At 38.5% G+C, this 20,612-nt stretch overlaps 1 protein-coding gene across 1 annotated transcript in view; it reads right to left on the bottom strand.

Annotated features, from left to right (window-relative positions):
* nfasca (neurofascin homolog (chicken) a) overlaps positions 1–20,612 on the bottom strand; it is a 52,417-nt gene that overhangs the window by 28,958 nt on the left and 2,847 nt on the right. Inside the window, exons 2-16 of the mRNA XM_061069902.1 lie at positions 20,373–20,390; positions 18,360–18,465; positions 15,367–15,563; positions 14,511–14,633; positions 11,494–11,664; positions 11,103–11,150; positions 5,554–5,665; positions 4,843–5,027; positions 4,617–4,748; positions 4,287–4,430; positions 3,916–4,027; positions 3,619–3,785; positions 2,695–2,842; positions 1,835–1,959; positions 42–86 (exon numbers count right to left, since the gene is read on the bottom strand). Coding sequence (XP_060925885.1) covers positions 42–86; positions 1,835–1,959; positions 2,695–2,842; positions 3,619–3,785; positions 3,916–4,027; positions 4,287–4,430; positions 4,617–4,748; positions 4,843–5,027; positions 5,554–5,665; positions 11,103–11,150; positions 11,494–11,664; positions 14,511–14,633; positions 15,367–15,563; positions 18,360–18,465; positions 20,373–20,390 — 1,833 coding nt within the window. The remainder of the gene's footprint in view (positions 1–41; positions 87–1,834; positions 1,960–2,694; positions 2,843–3,618; positions 3,786–3,915; positions 4,028–4,286; positions 4,431–4,616; positions 4,749–4,842; positions 5,028–5,553; positions 5,666–11,102; positions 11,151–11,493; positions 11,665–14,510; positions 14,634–15,366; positions 15,564–18,359; positions 18,466–20,372; positions 20,391–20,612) is intronic.

Below are 20,612 nucleotides of genomic sequence, written 5' to 3'. Positions count from 1 at the left end.
AGAAAAGACAAACAAAGACTTCCACCTGAGCCATGTGTTACCTGGAGGCAAGGCACTAGAGAGTGAGGGGTTGAGGGAGGCTTCCTCTGTGGGATTGGGTCAAGGACCAAGCAGTGGATATAAAGGTTTGCATGTTAGTCTACCAGCCAATCAACAGCAAGAAAGTTAACTGTTAACATGTTATTTAGAACACAATTTACTAATGTTAATTTAGATCACTTGGCAAGCAAAAGTTTTTTACAGATGAGACTTTGGCATTAAGGTCTGAGTCACAGTTGTAAGCCAAAATCATTAAAGCATAAACTTTAAGAACTCAGCAGATGAATAACCCAACAGTAAAAGTCCATAATCTCAAGAAAGTACAGAGACACAAACATTTGGGTCATTTCTGAAGGATCTGTTAATCTCTCTTTATTAACCAGTTTAAAAGTAATATTTGCTGAATTTGCATTAATTTTGTTTTCGGCTTATTTCCGTGACTCTTAACCACTGCACAGTATCACATGTCAAAACACAGGTCACACAGAATGAATAAAGCTTTACTTTGGCAGTTTTGTAAACAGCACTGCAGTACCTCAACACAATGCATGCAAACCGTTGTATCAGTGGGAGTACGTTGAGTTCAAGCTAAGCGAGGTAAGTATGTGATTAATTGCATTTGAAAACATTTTTTTGAAAAACTGGACCTCGTCTTCAGTATGTTAACTTTGTCAGCCTACTTTTCTTTTTCCATTTTTTCCATTACATTTAAATCTTGAGTATTATAACTATTACTGGGTCAATTTATAGGTTAATTTGTATATGCAAGTAGTTTAAGCACATTCAGTCTTAATTTTCCCACATGATGACTAACGTCTTGGCTAGCCCTTAATCCAGTATTCATCAGGTGTGTGTACGTAGATTATTTTATGAGTGTGAGTACAATAGCATACAATGCTAATGCAAAAGTAAGTCATGGAATCAGCATACTCTTTCCAATAATATCTTTTTTGTTTTAATTTTTTTTTACAATTGAGAAGTACATGGGTATTAAATTTAAATTGAGAGAGGTCTAATAAAGACATTTTCAAGAATATCATTGTGTCTATGTATCATTATATTATTATGATTCACTGCAATATATATTAAAACATAGATGTATCAACATCATTGTGACTGTCAGTTCAAAGAAACTTTGATGCAATAATATATAAAACAATTTGAACTGGAGGGATTATAAATAAGTACAAAAATAAATACTAGAATGGTGTAGTGTTGTTTCACATTGCTGCATTTAACAATCTCAACACTCTCAGAACACATGAACAAATGTTATTGAACTGCCTGTCGGATGAAAGAACATGAGTCTGTTCAGTCTTGATAAAAAACTATTTTGTCTTCTCTTCAGGCCATATGAATTTACTTTTCTCACTTTTCTCTGAGTTAATTTTCCCTGTCTTTTCGCCCTTCTCTCATCTGTCCAGGCCTGTCCACTGACTTTGCAAGGACTGTTCATCAGTATGCTCAGGTTTGATTGGCTGAGTGGTGCTACATGAAATGATTTACAATGCATTGAACTGGTCTGTTTCCTACGCCGCTAAACAGGCTAGAAAAGCAAGTTTCTTTATCAGAATTTGACAACTCTAAATGATTTTTCTGTTCTAAGTTTGGGTCCGGACTGGATAGCATCTGGGTCCAGGTCTAGAACAGGGTCCACCTATTAGTGACCCTTTTTTATTCAACTATGTAATTAAACTAAAACTGTTTTTCTTGAATGTTTTAATTCGGTGATCTAGTGCTTTTTTTAACTTGAACTGAAGCCCACTGTTTCAGAACTGCTCTGTATGTGATGTACCTAACACAGTCAGGCGGGCAGATGCGGAGTCCTGGTCAATCTCAGATTTAACAGTGCAGGTGTATGTTCCCTCATCACCCTCATTCACATTGGGGATGGTCAGTGACTCATCATCCTTCCTCAGCCTGGGAGAAACAAAGATAGCACATAAATGATTTAATCTGAGCATAGTACAAACTCTTGACTGTATTAAAAGTAAAACTACACAGTGATTGTTTACCATAGTTGAACAACAACAAAAAGATTTTGTTTGCTCTGGAGGATAATCAAGCGTATGTATTATTTAGGAGTTCGGTGGAACTATGCGCAACTTGACAGTTTATGTTAGTGAAACTAACATAAACTTTAAGATTGACCTAATATCTATATTACAAGCAATATGAATTTAAATGTATTACTCAGTGAAGACAAATATAGAAATACAAATGTATTTAAAACAACAGAAATGGAAAGTCTACCTCTCAGTAGGAAAGATAGTTGCCTTTTGGCTTAAAACACGGTGTAAATTACCTAGTTTCAAGTCGAATATGACACTTGGATGCGACCACGCGAGCAGTATGGAGGGAGTTGGAGGCCGTTGTTTTAATTAGTCAGAAGTTTAGGTCGCTAGTTATTTCAATTGTATCATATTCGTTTGCTACAAATTTTCTTCTGAGACTCCAGAAGTGTTTTGTGGACACCAACACTTCACCCACCCCTCCAACGGCATAGTGGTGAATAGATGAGTGAATTCAAAATTTTGGATGAACTATCCCTTTAATTTACAACCTGTATAAATATGTGTTGTTTTGTTCTTAGAGGGGCATGAGAAATGTTCATAATGTATGAGGGGTGTTAAGGCCACCTTTAAGTGCCATTACCTCCATCCTAGATAGAGAACCTTGTCATCCTTGGTCCAGGTCACAGTGACAGGCAGGCTGGGATCCGACTTCACTTTACAGTTGAAACGAGCTGTGGAGCCCCTGATGGCTGACTGGTGCTCAGGGAAACTGATTATACGAGTTTGCGCTGAGTTGGATGAGTAAGGGCAAAGGAACACAAACACACACACACACAAACGAACACAAACACACACACACACACAGACCATAAGAACTCATGTTTAGCTGGATGCAGGATATCAGTGGAAGATGAGTTTGTGTCAGATAACAGCACATCGTACAGTCCTTTCAAAAAAGGCACACTCACACCAATACACTTTACAGTGTCTGTAGGGCCATGTAAATCTGAGTATTCATTTCTTCTCATACTGTAAGGAAAATACTAATACCAAAAAATGACATCTATATAAAGCTAAAAGTCTTGTGTTGTGTATGTTCAAACATCCACCCTGAACTCCTCACCTCTGTACAAGAAGTCACAAGAAGCCTGATAAGGGTCCTTGCCACTTGAAAGGCAGCCTTGGTAGATTAGTTGGCTTGTTTTTTTTTTTCATTTAATGCCTTGCTACCTCAAATGCTACAATGGATATTTTTGAAATACATTCACAATGTTTGTTTGCAAGGCAATTTAATAAAAGGCACACAAGATTTGCATATCATCCGAAAGTTATTTGGCAGAAGGAAAGGAAATCATATCGTTTTCACACAAAAATTGTGGCGTGTTTTGTCATAAAAGGTCATAAAACCTGCAGGAGCTGATAGCTACTGCACATATCGACTGCACAAGATACAAGTCATGTTAGATCGTTACAGGATATCTTCATACCAATATGTTACTGTGTAATTGATGATGACTTTAGTTCTCAGGTTTGCTCAGAGTGCAGCAATATTGATATGTCTGACCTTTGACCTCCAGGCGGACCTGGTTCTCGGCTGTGCCCAGGATGCTGTTGGCAACACATGTGTATGTGCCCTCGTCCTCTGTTCGAGCCCTTTTGATCTCCAGGGTGCCGTTGATGTAAACACGGTACTGACCACCATCCAGCCCACTGCCCTGTCCATTCTTAAACCTACACATGATGAAAACACAAGCACCAGGGTAAAGAAAAAGGGTATTAGGAACTAGTTTATTCACCTGGAAGCATCTGTGTAGAATGATTCCAACAAAAGTATGTCTTTGCAAAAAAGCTCAATTCTCACCAGCGTAGTTCAGGCAGAGGGGAACCAAAGAATGGACAATCCAAAAAGGTGCGGTTGTTCTCAATGACTTTAATAAGTTGGTTTTTAGGGCCCAGCATCCTCGGAGGCATGTCTATAAGGGAGGGACAGTTGATACAAATTTTATCATTTTGACATGAAAGAAGTAGATTTACGGGAAAAATGCATTTACTTTCTTTATCATAATCAGTATCCATTCATACCCTCATATTTATATTTTCCGAGATGCTGTAATTGTTGAAGAGTAATGCTAAGGTAGTGCATAAAGATGCATACCGCTCCAAGCCAATGTGATTTGGCTTCTATTGACATTTTCAAATCAGCACACAGCCCAACCACCCTCCATGTCTTACCGAGAACACTGACGAAGGCATTGGACAACAGGTATCCAAGCTGGTTGGAGGCGTTGCACTGATAAACAGCACTGCTTCCCATTTGCACTGAGCGGAAGAGGATGGTGTCACCCAGCACCTGTCTGCTCGGGTTAGGAGGAGAGCCTTTTGGGGAAAGGGGGAATGATAGCACTTTAGGATACTGTTTCTGAGAGATCCCAGGACAATACAATGTAAAAATTGAAAGGAATCAGGCCCCTGCAATAGACAGGTTTAGGGACAATACCACAGAAACCTGAATGAATGAAAGAAAGATAGAAAGAATGAAAAGGCTGAAACAGCTACACCTACTGTCTATAGGTTGTCCATTGATCAGCCACTGAATGTTAGGTTTAGGGTTCCCGTTGGCCCGACACACCAGGCGGCCGTTCTCATCCGGGGCTAGCACCAGGTCCGTAGGTTTGTCCAGCCAGTAAGGAGCCGCTGTCGGACACAGGGAATCAGGTTAGCAAGATTGACTCACTCACAGGTTTAAATACAGTAGTTGTGCAAAAACGCATAATTGTGACTTCTTCACCTTTAACCTGGACAAAGATGCTGTGGCGTATGCTGCCTAAATGACTGTTGGCCATGCACACATACTCCCCAGCATCCTCCTCTGACACACTGATAATCTTCAGGGTCTTGTTGAAATTCTGAAACTTCACTTTGTGTCCTGGCAGGTCCCCGCCCTTCTTGAACCACTTGACGGTAGGAGTTGGTCTGTAGCGGAGGAATGAAACAAACGCAGCTTTGTCATTTTTTAACACTATTATGCAGAAAGAGAAAGTCATCACATTTCAAGAATTTTTTCGGGAGCATATTCAGTATCCTATCATCCTTCAATATCATTCTTCCAGTGACGTGTTACAGGTGTTTGGACCACTTACAAATAGTGTTAAATGTTAAATAAATATCTAGAACCTAGTTACAAACAGTGTCAGCTATAGTTAATCACCTACTGTTCATAGTGTGTGAATTCACATTTGTTTACAAACAACATGCTATTTTTTTTGTTTTTTAATTGAACACAGAGATGCTGTATTTTATAAAACAAGACCATACTACCGCAAATCATATTCATCTTATTTTTTGCAGATAGAGAGTGGGAAAGAGAGAGAGAGAGTGTGTGTATGAGAGAGAGCGAGAGAGAGAGAGAGAGAGAGAGAGAGAGAGAGAGAGAGAGAGAGAGAGAGAGAGAGAGAGAGAGAGAGAGAGAAAGTGAGGAAGAGAGAAAGAGAGTGCTCACAGTCCAGCAGCGATACACTCCAGTAGCAGTTGCTCATCTCGTTGCACAATTTTGGAGCTCTCACTGCCTGATGGTGAGAGGAAGGTCGGCGTGGACTCGGATACTTTACGGCCTGCAGACGAGAAATGAACAGAGGTTACAAAAAACAAACATCCAGAAATAATCCAACTGACTAATTACAAACAAGAAGAGATAGACATCTAATGTTGTTCATCTACAAAACTCTGCTGTCAAAACTTTTTCAACTAAATTACCTAACCTCTCTTCTCTCATATAAAACCAGTACATACAGCACAAGATCTAGTAACTAATTAACATTAGACAAATCCCTAATGTACGCACCAATGTTGGCAGAACTGGTTTGAGTTACTATGCACCTTATAAATGGAATTATTTACAAACTTCCCTTTAAATACAGCCTTGTATTCCCCTTGGAGATAACATTTTTTAAATTGTGATGTTTTTTATTAATCTTGTGACTGTTTTATTAACTTATTTTTACTGTGTTTTGTTGTTGCTTGTGTTTAATTGTTTGTTGCTAGTTTTGAATGTTTCTTCTTCTCATGCCTCTCTTGAAAAATAAATCTCGATCTCAATGTGACTGCCTGATTAAATAACGATTTAATATTTCCTACAAGGAGTTAAACATCCGCTCTGTGGGCACTGCCACATAAATCTAACACTATTATTCTGATAATTTCCTTGTGGCTGTGCTCCATCTTTGCCTTGCTTTGACTCTCTCTGTAGTGAGGCCAAATTCTGAATGAGAGTAGCTCAATATCAAGCTGAAGTATATTTAGAGGCATGTAGTTGTCTTTAGCCTAATGTTTAACCTTCCCATGGGAATTATTCCTCAACCGCGACATGTAATTGGTTGCCATTACTAGACCTTGTAGACCATTAAGGCCTTCTATAATCCACACAACAACGGGGGAGGATAAATCTATGTGCACATTTACTGGAATAGTACGACAATAGTTTTGCTTCACTTGAACTTAAAAAAAGGAAGAAACCAAACTGTAAATAGACTTTTGTGTATCAGACTGAGATGTAAGCAAAGTGCTGTCTCTGTTTACGGCGTAACACAAACATGTGGCATTTGAATCAGGTATGAAGTCGATTGTAAAGTTACAAAACTCAATCCTTTCTCAAGGAAGGTAAGATAACTTTTCTTGGTTTGTTGAGAATTTAGCTTTGCTGTTCAGCAAATACAGAGGAATAACCTACTAATACTATCTCAAACAACAGTCAAGTTGAAAGCCAGTTAATTACAATGTGGGTGAGATCATCAACATCCCAACTTATTTGTGGAGAATGGTGCAGAGGATCCTGTGATTTGTTATCACATAAGCTCCACTTGACTTTCTGTAGATTTGATACTAGTGGACTAAACGGAGAAATACTGCAGAAAGTCTGGAGGCTCTTAGTCAGACATTTGCGTTCACACATACAGTCTGGAGAATGTTTGAAGGATCTCCAGAGTGTAGTGCAAATCAAAATGCACCTTTATTTTAATTGTGCTGATGTTATGCTGCTTCTGTTTAGGTGTATGTTAGACAATATCTACACTTTCTGCAAGATCAGCAATTACTTTTGTTAAATAAAATATTTCACTAACCAACAGAAACCATAGTCAAACATATAAAATAAAATATTATATGTAATAAAGTAGAATTGCCCTATAAATGCCACACAAATCTGAGAAGAATCTGTCATGATATTCCATCACTAGTAGTAATTGTTTGCAACTACACCACTGACTGAACCAATTAAAAATTCTCCTTATTTTTATACAGGCTTGTTTTTCTGGATCTTGATCACTTCTCAGGGTTGTAGACAGCACATTACCAGACTGCTCCAACCCAAGCACAAGTACTTGTAACACCATGGACACCAAATCCAGTTTGGGAAAGATACAGCCTGCTGACAAGTGTGTGGGATTAAATTAACATTAGGCTCCTTTGTAATGGAGATCTTTATGGGATTAAAGCATATGTTAGCAGGGAGTTTCTCCGCAAACAGAGAGGAGTGGGTGAGGGGGATTGGTTATTGTTAGTGACACTGTGAGGAGACATTTTTTTTTTACAAGACTAAGAGCCTACAGAAGACAAAGGCATCAAGGGTCAGTGGCAACATATACCAAAATGCTAAGGCACACAATCATTATGATGGATATCTATGGTGATGAAGTAAACACCCTGGAAACATAGAAAACAGCATGAAAAAAAGACAAATGTGGCCTTCGCATCTGTTTATGTTAATAAGAGATTGGTTACAAAGTAGCTAGTATGTGTGAATGAGTGTGTGATAGTAGTTGTGTGAACATGTCAACAGCTCTCTATCACTTGCCCACACTCACACACAAAAACATGTATAAGAGCAGAGGTTGGAGGTGGCAAAGCTTATTAATATACAAACATGACTATTAATGACCACGGCATGAATCCAGACTGATTATTCAACATTTGACCTAATTATTCTCATCGGTATCCTCAGTCCTACTGGAACTAACTTGGCAAGCCCGTTCAGTCACAGGGACTATGTGATACCTAAGGGACATATCCAGTCTTCCCCTGGGCTTCCTGAAAATGGAATATTCTGATTATAAACTGAATGAAATTAACACTCCTCTGTGAGAGTACATAGTAGGATCAGAGAGAAGTCACATCTTGTGTCACTCAACCTAGAAAAAAACAAGAATAAAATATAACACCCAAGATGGACACAATCTTTCCCCATAGAGTATTTATATAAGTATGCCTTGTTGGTCAGACTACACATACCTCACTATATTTTTTTTATTTAAATTTGGGAAACATCAAATAATGATAAATTTTAAACTGAAGCCTCACTCAAACAATGGAGGATGTTCTGCAAATGACACAATACTCTCAAATGTCCTTAAACTCCTAAAATGTGGCTTCAGTTGATTTTTCTATTACCAAATGTTGTGAACTGCATGATTTCATAGGGGGTATTCAATCTAAGGTTGTATAATTTTGTTACATGGATATTAAAGGTGCTTTTGAGTAGCCCATTGAGATTAGGAAGGTTCCTAACTGAGTGAAATGACCCGGAAGTATTTCAGCAGCTGCCATGATAAGAGCTGTTCTGATTCTCTAAATCCTAATTTATCTCTTTAGCATCGTAAACACTGGACCATCTTTATGACAGGAAAAGAGAAAATGTAATCCCACAATTCTTTGTGGCAGTATCAACATTTAAAGTGACGCAGCCTCGTAGTATGTACGCAAACCCACGTTAATATGAATAATCTGAAGAGATCTGTAATTCTCTTGTCATGAACCAGAACTGATGTGAGTCTGCATATGATTGTCTGAGCTCCTGATTTCCTCGCTGCATCTACATCTGTCCAGTCAGGATTCACAATGCACAACAAGCATATTGGACACAATATCATCATCTGAACTAGATATAAATGTCATTGCTGCACACAACATTTTTTATTATTTCAACATTTCAGTCCAATCTAGTTAATTCAATCTATTTTGTTGCTTCTTTCTGTGAGTTACTGATAGAAAAATATTCTCTCTTTGAGAACTAAAAACATCTTTCCTTAGAACGTGACATTCTGTTTTGGACAGGAAACTTTACTAAAACTGGGGTTAAGGGCCTATCCCATTTCTTCCTACCCTTACCCCTACCCCTTGTTCTCGAGGGTTATCTTGACGCCCCTTGAAACGGAGTCACAAGGGACGTCATCAGAAGTCGTTGATGTAAACACACAAGACAAAAAGTTTTGCCGGGGATGTCAATGTAATAACATTGTTGAGATCTTAAATAAACCAATTTTAGTGCTTGCAGTTACTAAAGTGACAAACCTATAATATCCAAATAATATCTATGACAATGCAGGTGAATCAAGGACATTTGAATCCGAAAAGCTTAGATGCTCTAAATGATTTCACGTATGAATCAAAAACACAAAGGCTGCTAACAGGAGACTGTATTTAACGCTGCCACGAGGCATTGTTATTAGAGCAGTTAAGTTCAGTAACATCGCTTCTATACACTGGTTATATTGTGTATTTTAAAAAATATTACAATCATTATTGTACATTTTTAATCTGTATTAATGGACAAATTGTAACATCTATGGGTCTCTCTTCCATCTTCCAGGTGATTCGCAAGGCATTTTGGGAAATTCTCGTACGCCTTGGTTTGAAGTGTTGGTCTGAAAAATCTTTGTTTTAAGGGCTCTACAGCCCTAACATTTGGCCCTAACCCTCGGTCCCAACAGGTATTGGGACAGCTACCCCTACACAGGAATGGGCAAAATGAAATGGAAGGGCTTGCGTCATTTTTTTCTATAAAAAGAGAGACAGTTATCTTTTCCTAACTCCTTACAGCTTCTCCTTCATATCTTTCCTTGACTTTGTGATGTTTTTCATCAGGGTCAAGGAATAGTGGTTAGGAAGAGGATTATTTTTGACTTTCTGTCCGCAGCCTAAATCTTTAATCTTATGGTGCTTTTACAGATGTTCAGTCCTACGAGAGTATTCATCGCAGTTCACATTCTGAAGTTGCAAACTGATCCATTCAGTTCGCCGCTCACCAAAATATGACCATGTGCAATGAACAGCGCTCTACTAAACTGGCCAGCAGCTTGAATTGGCCTCATATTTGCAATGTATCTGCTTCGACTTAGACTGAAGCTGTCCCCACTGGATTGATTAAGGTAGCCCCACTAGTTTTACAAAAAGGCACTAGTTATATGAGCAAATCTTACATACCCCTCTCTAACCTGGTGCATCTTTAAGGGGTCCTCGATACTCAGCAACATAACCCAGCACTGAACTGTCTAACTTCAGTACATACAAGATCAAGTGGATGCATCACTGATCAAATGGTGTGACATTAAACTGTGATTCTGACTGACCTCACTTCAGCTTGTTCAAAAACCATGGGTTTGCCGGAATGATCTGATTTGACGTAAATCAGGATATAGGATGTAAGATACAAAAATTCTAACAAGCAATTTATAATACTGTAGCTTACCCTGTTAAAAGTATTTTTTTTTATTTTTCCTTACTCGTGTTGAGGGTTAAGGACAGAGGATGTCACACCATGTTAAAGCCCTATGAGACAAATTGTGATTTGTGAATATGGGCTATACAAATAAAATTTGATTGATTGAAGTCCCATGTCGTAGTATATCCTCTTAATTAGGTGTTATGCTCATTAGTAGATGTTGAAATAGTTTTTTGATTATTTTCAAATACAACTTAATGTAGTTGCTGTCCAGACTAGAATCAGAAGATATGGTGATTACATATGAATGTTCTTATATCTTCTATTTCCAATTAAAATATATTTTATATTGATAACTTCAACCCAAAATGCCTTAAAATAAATTCAGCAACACATTTTCACTTTTCCATATGAAACCTCACAGGGAATTCTACGCCTACAGAGAGCAGTTAGGAGGTTAGATCAGTGGACAGCTTCAGCCAGCAGGTTAATGTTTCTAGCCATGTAATTGTGGGGCGTGACTAAACAGGAAGTGGAGCTGTCAGGAAGTGACTCACCACCATAGGGGTCAGTGGCATTGTAAGATGTTTCATTATATGGCTCCTCTGAAAAAAAAGGTACACAAAGTGGATCATCAGTCCACACAAAAAAAAACAAATACAGAGGGCATGATGGCAGATAGTGGTGTTGGAGAGAAAGGCTTTCATATTACATCCAGAGAATCCAATAATTCAAGTCTTCACTTTTCTGGTGCAAGCTGTTACATTCCATTTGAGTTTATTGGTATCTGATCAAAACACAGCAGACATGACTTTCTCTCTCTCGCTGTGTGTGTGCGTGTGTGTGTGTGTGTGTGTGTGTGTGTGTGTGTGTGTGTGTGTGTGTGTGTGTGTGTGTGTGTGTGTGTGTGTATGTGTGTGTGTGTGTGTGTGTCAGTTGTCTACTCACTGGTGAGAACTTTGAGTGTGAAGGGGTTCTTCTGCTGGATGGTGTGTGTGAAGAGGAAGCGAGCATTGCAGCTGTAATCTGTGTGAGCATCTTGAGCAACAACATTGGAGAAGTACAGGTCTCCATTCAAACCTGTAGACACTCTCTTATCTTGTGATATTGGGTTCATAGCTAGAGAGAACAGGAGGAGCACAGAGGTGGGATAGAGGGATACGGAAAAAAGGAAAAGAAACAGATTAAATTAAACCACATTAACAGCAGCTATTAGACACTTGAGCATCACTCATGGCTGGTATTTACATACTAGAATTAACAACTCCTTTGCTAAAAGCCCTGGACCAAAGACATGGATTTGCAAATTAAATGTGAAACTGAAAAATAAACTTTAATTTAAAAAACAAACTTCACCTTGGACAAGTACAAAACAAAGATTTATAAAGGAACATGGAGTGAAAATAAAGTACGACTTTATTTCATTGGCCTGTAATTTCCTGAAAGTTTCTTGGGAAGTTTTAGTATAGAACTATGTAATAGCTGATGCCAATCTGCTAATACAAGAACAATTTCAGTATTCTGTTTGAGCATTGCTTTATTTAATTCCAGGAAATATCTTGGTATATTACTGGGAAATTATTCAGAAATGTTGAGCCAATAAAATAAAGCATTCTGAACACAAATGGATTAGAGCATCATGTTTAATATGACCATTAACTGACACTCCTGACCTATATCTTCAGGATCTTATACACTTCAGTCCACCCACATAATTGATGGATTGAATAATAGTATGAAGGAGCAGGTTTACAGAGGTTCCTAATAAAGTGCTCAGTGAGTGTATTTTCGCCTGATCATAGCTGTATATATAAGATTCCAACCACACACATTCCCTGCAGTGTCTTAATTTTAATTAGCCACCTTCAATGAAACAAAGCAGACATTTAATTACCAAGAAATTGCTGTCACCATCAACTGAATGTCATAAAAGTAGAATAATAAAATGAAGGTAAAGATCATTTTAATAGGAATCGCTAACTTGTAGATTGCATATATTTTTACAACCAGCTGTTCAAGTCAGCTCTGGTAACCCTGCTGCTGTGTCCTCCTAAAGTCACTAAAGGCAAATGTTCACTCAAACAGATGTCCAGACAGTTTATCGTCCACACTGTCTGACTGCACAATCTGATGTGAGGTGGTCAAGACAGTGCCCAAGGACTAATCAGTAGTGATGTGTCCTCCCGTGTCGAGGCTTCAAGATAAGATAAGATACATTTATTTGTCCCAAACAAAGCGTCAAAGCTTTGAAGCGTGTGTCGAGTAATCCAGGATGATTTTTGTGAAGCGCGTATCGAGGCTTGTGTTGATGACGTATGTGATGACGTTCGAAGCCTCGCGAGCCGGCCGAACCACTTGACTGATGCAGAAAGTGGTCCGCGGGTTTGGTGTGCGATTCAAAATAAAAGGGGCCGCGAAACGCAACGGATCCTGTGAAAGGATCTTTTCTAAAGCAGGCGAAATTATTTCAAAAAAAGAAACCGCCTGAAACCCAGCACTGTTGAAAAGCTTTTGTTTTTAAATAAAAATTAATAAACCGTTATCTCTATTGTACGTGTTACATTTTGTCCCCCCACACACATAAGCACAGTCACAAACCTAGTAACACAAGCACATTCACAACACAACCCTCTCACTAATTTGTTTCCACTTTCACTTTTGACCCCACCATTGTATCATAAAGACAGACACCATATTAATAATAATCGTTTATGTATTGGCATCACAGACATCATTCATTCATTTATTCAATTCAAAGCTCCACACACAAAATCCATGGTGTCATTATAATTACATTTACATTTAATGTCCACTTGATGGCGCAGTGGAGCAAATTAAGCCCCATGATGCTTCGGCCCATGAGCGAACCAATTGGATGGAGAGCATCAACGCTTCATGAAGCTTCATCTCGCCATCACTACTAATCAGCACCCAGCCAGTAGGATTTATCATGCGTTTGCGTGTTGAAGTGTCTGAGCTATATGACATGATATGATGTGTTATGGTTGTGAAATTATATGATTGTGTGAGTATCATACAGAATGTTAACTGAGTGAGAAAAGTTCTCTTGAGGTGATTGGGTCATATTGCTAATCCATCTATTCAAACTCAGAAGGGCATCTTTATTGTTGTGACATTTTCATCTCCAAGGTACAGGTAAATCCTCAGCTTCTAAAAGTTGTATTCTGTGTTATTTTACAAGGTAACTTTGATGGTTCCTCTCTATGGCCATAAGATCGCCTCTGTCTGAAAGGGACTCTCTCTCTCTCTCTCTCTCACACACACACACACACACACACACACACACACACACACACACACACACACACACACACACACACACACACACACACACACACACACACACACACAACCTAACATGGGAGAGGTGAAGAAAGGATGCCAGAGTGGCTCAGGACTGAAATGTCTCCTTCAAACTGCGGAGAGAGGAGGTGAGAGAGAAAGGAAAAGAGGATAAAAACTAAATGATAGGATTAGGTTTAAAGTATATTAGAGGACCTCTATCCTAAAAACACGGTGTAAATGATGCTGTTTTGAGTCAAATTGGAATGTCGGGGCCTCTGGACACTTGGAGGACACCACAGCAGCAGTATGGGGGAATGTTATGTTTTGTCATTTTGTCATTTTACGTTTGAAGACATGGTCACCATTTACTTAAATTGTTCTGGATTTGGCCGCAACACTGTTTATCCCTGATACTCCAAAAGTGTTTTGTGGACTCAAACACCCTCCCCTCCATCGACATAGTGGTGAGCAGATAATGACAGAATTTTAATTTGTGGCTGAACTATCTATGAGAGATATAACTGCACCTAGTTGTCTGACAGTGTCATTTTTACTGGCTAATGCATAGCAAATATGCAGGACAGTCATACAACACACTACATTAGGAAGGCGAAATAAACTTGTATGTAAGTGTATATATGTGTGTAATTGGTGCTTACCGCTGCTCATCCAGAAGGTAAAGGGAGGAGGTAGTCCTGGTGGGGGGTTACAGGTTAGAACCAGTGGGGAGCCTTCAGTCACCACCACTGGCTCCAACACCTCCTTGGGCCACAGAGGAGCCTCTGATGGACAGAGAGGGGGAGGTGAGGGAGAGAAGAAAAGGAGATGATAAATGTGATCACATAGAGGTGAGGGAAGGATTTTCATTGTAATAATGAGCTGATAAGAATGGAGCTTGTCATTATTGTTCTTGGAGTTTATTGGTTATACTGACAAAATGAAAGCTGTTTCTGCTGTCTGAAGTTCTGGGCAACACAGTAGTATTAGTGGTCATCAAATTCATTAATTTCTTAAACATTAAATTGTTTCAAATAGGTCAAATTTGCTTAAATAACCAAACACAGCATTCTTTGAGAAAAAGATCAAGGTTTATTACTGTAAAAACAATTAGAATGTTTATGATGAGAAGTATCAGGCTTTACAGAAACTCCAACAACAGTTAAAAAGGGAAAGGATGCTTCTATGTGATCTCAGGCCTTCTCTAAAACATATTGTCTAAGTCGAGCAGTGAAGATGGAGACTTATTTACAAGCTGAAGAGTCAAGACACAATGGAAGACGGATGCAGACAGCAACACATAACCGTAACAAAAATATCAAAAGGACTACAACATTCTATTTTTGCAAATAATAAGTAATAATATATACATATTTTGAATTTGTATTCACATACATTCAATGATTTTAAAGATATGTAGGAACCCTGAATAATATTAAAAAAAAATTCTGCAAGAAGGACAATTACGAAATATCATCAGAATTAGATTATTGTGTCTTGACATGTGTAAGTTCTTACTTGAGACCCGCAGCAGGATTTTGTTGGACAGAGCTACTCCAAAGTCATTGGTAGCAAAACATTGGTACTCTCCTTCGTAGTCCTCTGGTCGTCCCCCGCTACGGAAACCAATCTCCAGTGTTCCTGAGCGTTTTCGCATAGTCACCCTGGGATCTTTCCCAATGTTGAAGAACTTCCCATTCCTTCGCCATGAAAACCTGAGCAACAAAACAAAGAGCCAAAGAGTTTCATTGTTGTAATATTGCCTGGACCTGAAGATAGTCACAGGACATTTATCTCAAGAAGTTAACATACCATTTATATTTGCATGGTGTAAGATATCCCCCAGCAACTAAACACCTCAGCACAAATTTATATCCAGGCAAATGATAGTGTGAGAGTACACTCAGAGAAAGGTTAGAGTGAGTACACAACTCTGTTGATTGTTATATATGGCCATTGAATGCCATACATATGGGCTGGTTGGGGCCTGTTAAACCAATTATTATTATTATTATAATTATTATTATTATTATTATTATTATTATTATTAATATTATTATTATTATTATTATTATTATTATTATTATTATTATTATTATTATTATTATTATTATTATTATGATAGATAGATTAACTATTTTGTTGTTTGTGTCTGGGCCACAGACTCAACAGCTGGAAAGTGAGTAACTCCTTTGCTTGCCATGAATTTGCTACAAAAATATATCACACAGCACAGCCTCTATGTAAAAGTGCTGTTGCTTAATCCTGTTGCATATGGTGCTCCCTGATTAGTGAAGAACACTGAATATGCTTACATAACACGCCTCTATTTTTAGTGAGCAGTGTGGATTTACAAAAGATGCTTCCTGTCATTTTGCAGTGAGTTAGTCAATTGGGGCGTGTTTGAGTTACAGCACTGAGCCTGAACAATCGTCTACTGTCGACGCACTGGAGACCATTGCTGTTTTTTCGTGTGTGTTTGCAGGCAGAGGCTGATTGTGAGAGAATAAGTGAACGATCCCCTTCCCTGAATGTTTCATGAGTATGAATAGTCAACTGAGTGCATTACTGAGGACAATGCCTGTCCTGGGAATGGGAGAGCCAGTATGTGTGCATGGGAGAGTGGCTGAGTGCTGTATTGTGAGGTGTGTTTTTTTTTTTGTGTGTGTGTGTGTGTGTGTGTACAAGTATTTGGATTGGTGACAATGTGAATGTGTGTCTGTGTGTCTTACGTAAGGCCAGTCTGTCTCCTTATGAACAATGTACCACTGTCCTGAGCTGGTCATACCCCCACTAATGTAATAACTGGAGGCCCAATGTGTGTGTGTGAATTATGTGACTATTTCGAAGCAGATGAATACTGATGAATGAGTGTACATCACAGCAAGTTTCGAGTGTGCTTTTGTGATGTTATCCATTTTTTGTATGTGGACTGGAAGAAAAAAAAGTACTGTGATATTGTTTCACATTTCACAGATGAGTGACATAACTTATAAAAAGAGCAACAGAACACGTTTTACAGGACAATCACAAGCAGGGTTTAAATAATTAGAAAATACTGTATAAAAAGACAAACAAGCAAGAGTTGAATACGTTTGCAGCAGCTAGAGCAGACAGTCAGACAGAGTGATGAATGTAACTGAATGTTAAATTAAAATGTTCCGTTACCTGAAAATACCTACAAGGCTCTTCTGATTTATGTGTTACAAGACATCAACTATTCAACTCAAACAAAACAATAACATTGCTTATCTTAACAGTGATCAGTGCTACCATAGGAAAATAATGAAAGTTATTGCTCAGCTTGATTCCAGAGCTTATACACATGAAAACATAAGCTTCATAAATCTCAGTGAGAGATGACATACTGTTCGAGATGGAGGGATGTGCATCTTCATCACAGAGGCCGATGTTAGACTCATCTTTAATGATCACATACATGCATATTTGATTGCATTTGTTTGGATCTTAAACAGAGAGCAAACCAAAACTGATTCCAATACTGCAACTCATTAAGCATCTGTTAATCTTTGACTTTTGCTTTTCACAAACGGTGTTTGGTGTACATCAAGCAGGTTTCACAAGAGGCCCATTCTTACAGAGAAAATGGCACGTTTTCTAACATAGAATTTGTCCGTGAGTCTTGTGGCTATGTAAAACCCTTTGAATTGCCTTTATGTTTGAAACGTACTATATGAATAAAGCTACCATGCATTGCCTTTTTCTGCAGAACAAGTAGCTGGGCGTGGCATTGTAAAGCACAGCAGACTTGTCAAGCAGAGGATGTACAAGGCATGCAGACAGGAGTCACTCTGAGTTTAAAGGTTTGTTAGAGAGCAGCAAAGGAGCTTTAGGGCAAGCAACCGTTCATGTTAGGGGAAAGGGGGTCACTGAAAAAGGAAGGGTGGTTAAGATGAAAATGTGCTTTTGTTTGTGAGAGAGACACAGACGGTTGAGGACAGACTGGCAGGAGAGCACATCAGAGTGCCACTGTCACCCCTCATAATTCTCACTGGCACAGACAGACCAGAGTCAATGGATATGGAGGAGTGGGGAGGGCAAAGAGACACCAATAACAGACTGAGCAGGCTGACAAAAGGCAGCAAAGGAGAGAAATAAAGACAGAGAAAATACAATGCTCTTGAGTGAATGGATTAAACGATAAACAGTGGGAATGCATCACATGAGTCTTCCTTGCTTTGTCCTCAGCTTCATCTCCCTGATTAGAATTTAGCTTGTTTGTTCATTTTGTCACATAAGTCTTAGTGTGACCTTTTCCGCATGTTTACAGAATTACTGTCAGATTTGCGAAACGTGTCAAACTACTTAATTTAGCTAACATTTAGCCACTCAGCTATGGTTCTTTAATATCCATTATGGTTAAGGGTTAAGATAATAGTAGGCAAGTAGTAGCTAGAGTTAGTCACCTATAAATTAATGTAAGTCAATGTAATGTCTTCTGACACCATGGAAATACGACTCTTAGTATGTGTGTGTGTGTTTGTGCTTACGTTGGCACTGGGTTTCCCTTGGCCTCACACTCGATGATGATGTTATCTCTTGGGTCGACAATGTAGTCTTTCACTGACTGTTTGACTATAGTGGGGGGTTGCTTCACTGTGGAAGGAGGAGAGAGACAAAGAAAGGGTTACAGAAATACATAATGAACACACACATTCATGCCCATGCACACACACACCGTTCTGCTTTGCATTTCATTTCATTTCAGCTACTGAAAACTTGTAGCTATTGATTTATGTATGGCTTTTTTAAAGATCGATATATCGATTTCTTGCGTTATAGTAATAAAACCAAATAGAGAGACATTAGATGGCAAGAACTGGTTGTCAACAATCAGAATATGTTTGGTCGGCATTCCTATTCCATGACTAATATCTATCAGGTACCATCTACCGCTTGCACCTTAAAGGGACAGTTCACCGTAAAATGAGAATTCACTCATTATCTACTCACCACTTAGTCAATTGTGAGTCCTTCTTCAGATGAAATTAAACAACAGAAAAAACATGACATGCCTCCATACTCCTTGTGTGACGTCATCCAAGTGTCTGTCAGCCACAATATTCATGTTCAACTCAAAACAAGGTAATTTACAGTATGTTTTAATCCTAAATGTCCGCTGATATCTTCCTACGAGGTGCATTCATGGAAACTTACAAAACCCATTGTGAAGCTAAGTATGCTAGCTTAGCCACTTCTGTTGGACTTTAAGGCTTAAAACACAGTTTAAATTACTTAGTTTCGAGTCAAATATGAATGTCCGGGCTTGCAGACACTTGGATGACACCACACGAGCAGTATGGACGCATGTTATGTTTTTCTCTTTTGCTTTATTACGTCTGAAGTCAATGGTGACATTGACTTCAATTGCATTGGATTCGTCTGCAACAAAGGTTACCCTGAGACTCCAGAAGTGTTTTGAACTCTTCTCCCACCCCTCAATCGGCAAAGTGGTGAGTAGACAATGAGTGAATTTTTCATTTTTCAGCGAGCTATCCCTTTAATCTTCTGCACTAACCTATTTAACAATAAACACCAACACTAAACAGAAGTTATTAGGACTTATACAGTACCTGAAGATTACTTTTTGTTTGTTTGATTCAACGAAGACTTTATGAGTTACATATTTTAATACACTAATAAAAAGTCCAATATTTTTTGCAGACTAAGTTCACCTGACCCACACAACAGGAGACGAGACGTACACAGCCAGGAATTCAGGGTTAAAGTGGCCGGAATGATCTGGATTTAGGATCCGACATTATTGATAAATAACTGACCAAATTTGATAGTCATATGAGATTTGTTGACATTAAGTAAAAATAAAATATCACATTTCTTTCATTTCCACAGATTTTTTCCTTTTTTTTGTTTGTTTGAATGAAAGGTGGTGATCAGCTCACACAAAACAAGATAAGTAGCACTTCAGAGAGCCAGCTGCCTGCTGGTCAGACAGAGGCAGAGAGATGAGAGAGATGAAAGAACACTTTCCCTCTGTAATTGAAGCTCTTCAAGCTAATCTTATATAGAACTGAAACAGCACTATATTATGGCCTATATAGCCCTAGAGTTGCTATGGTAACCACACAAATATAGGTGTAAAGTAGCATGCATACTTGTGATAAAACCATGCTATGAGAGCTATGGCACACAACACTCTTTTATATAACATTCATATAACTATTATTATATTTTATATAACAACCTCACATACTTTTAACTACGCATGAGTTATCCAAGCACATGTGATCTCAACAAAGGCACATTAATTGGTGTTAATTACTGTTAATGTGTTCCTACAGAGTGATCTGATCATGGGTGCATTGTACTGTATATGTGAGGGTCTTTAACCTCTATGGAACAAGAGGGGGGAAACATTTATTGGAAGCAAACATCGTTCTGTCTTTTCCACAGTCAACATTACAAGCTATGAGCTTAACAATGAGCAAAAAGGAGAAATGAGGGAAAGAGAAATGAGCAACATGTTAAAAAGAAACACTTACGGTCTTGCTGGATCTTTGCTGTTAGTCCAACGTAAAGCCAAAGAGAGACAAAGAGAAAGGTGCACAAAGCGTAATGTGATTGTTAATTATATCAAAGACAAAAACATTGATATTACTATGTTAGACATTTTTATATTCATCTTGATTATGTTATAGCTCAGTGGTTCCCAACTGATGGAGTCCATTTTGAATGGGTCACAAGCAAATATTTCAACTTCTTCTAGAAAATAACTATCTTGG

Source organism: Limanda limanda, chromosome 4, assembly GCF_963576545.1.
Source record: "Limanda limanda chromosome 4, fLimLim1.1, whole genome shotgun sequence".
NCBI lineage: Eukaryota > Metazoa > Chordata > Actinopteri > Pleuronectiformes > Pleuronectidae > Limanda > Limanda limanda.
Note: the sequence above shows the minus strand (reverse complement) of the source record. Positions and strands in the feature narration are given on the sequence as shown.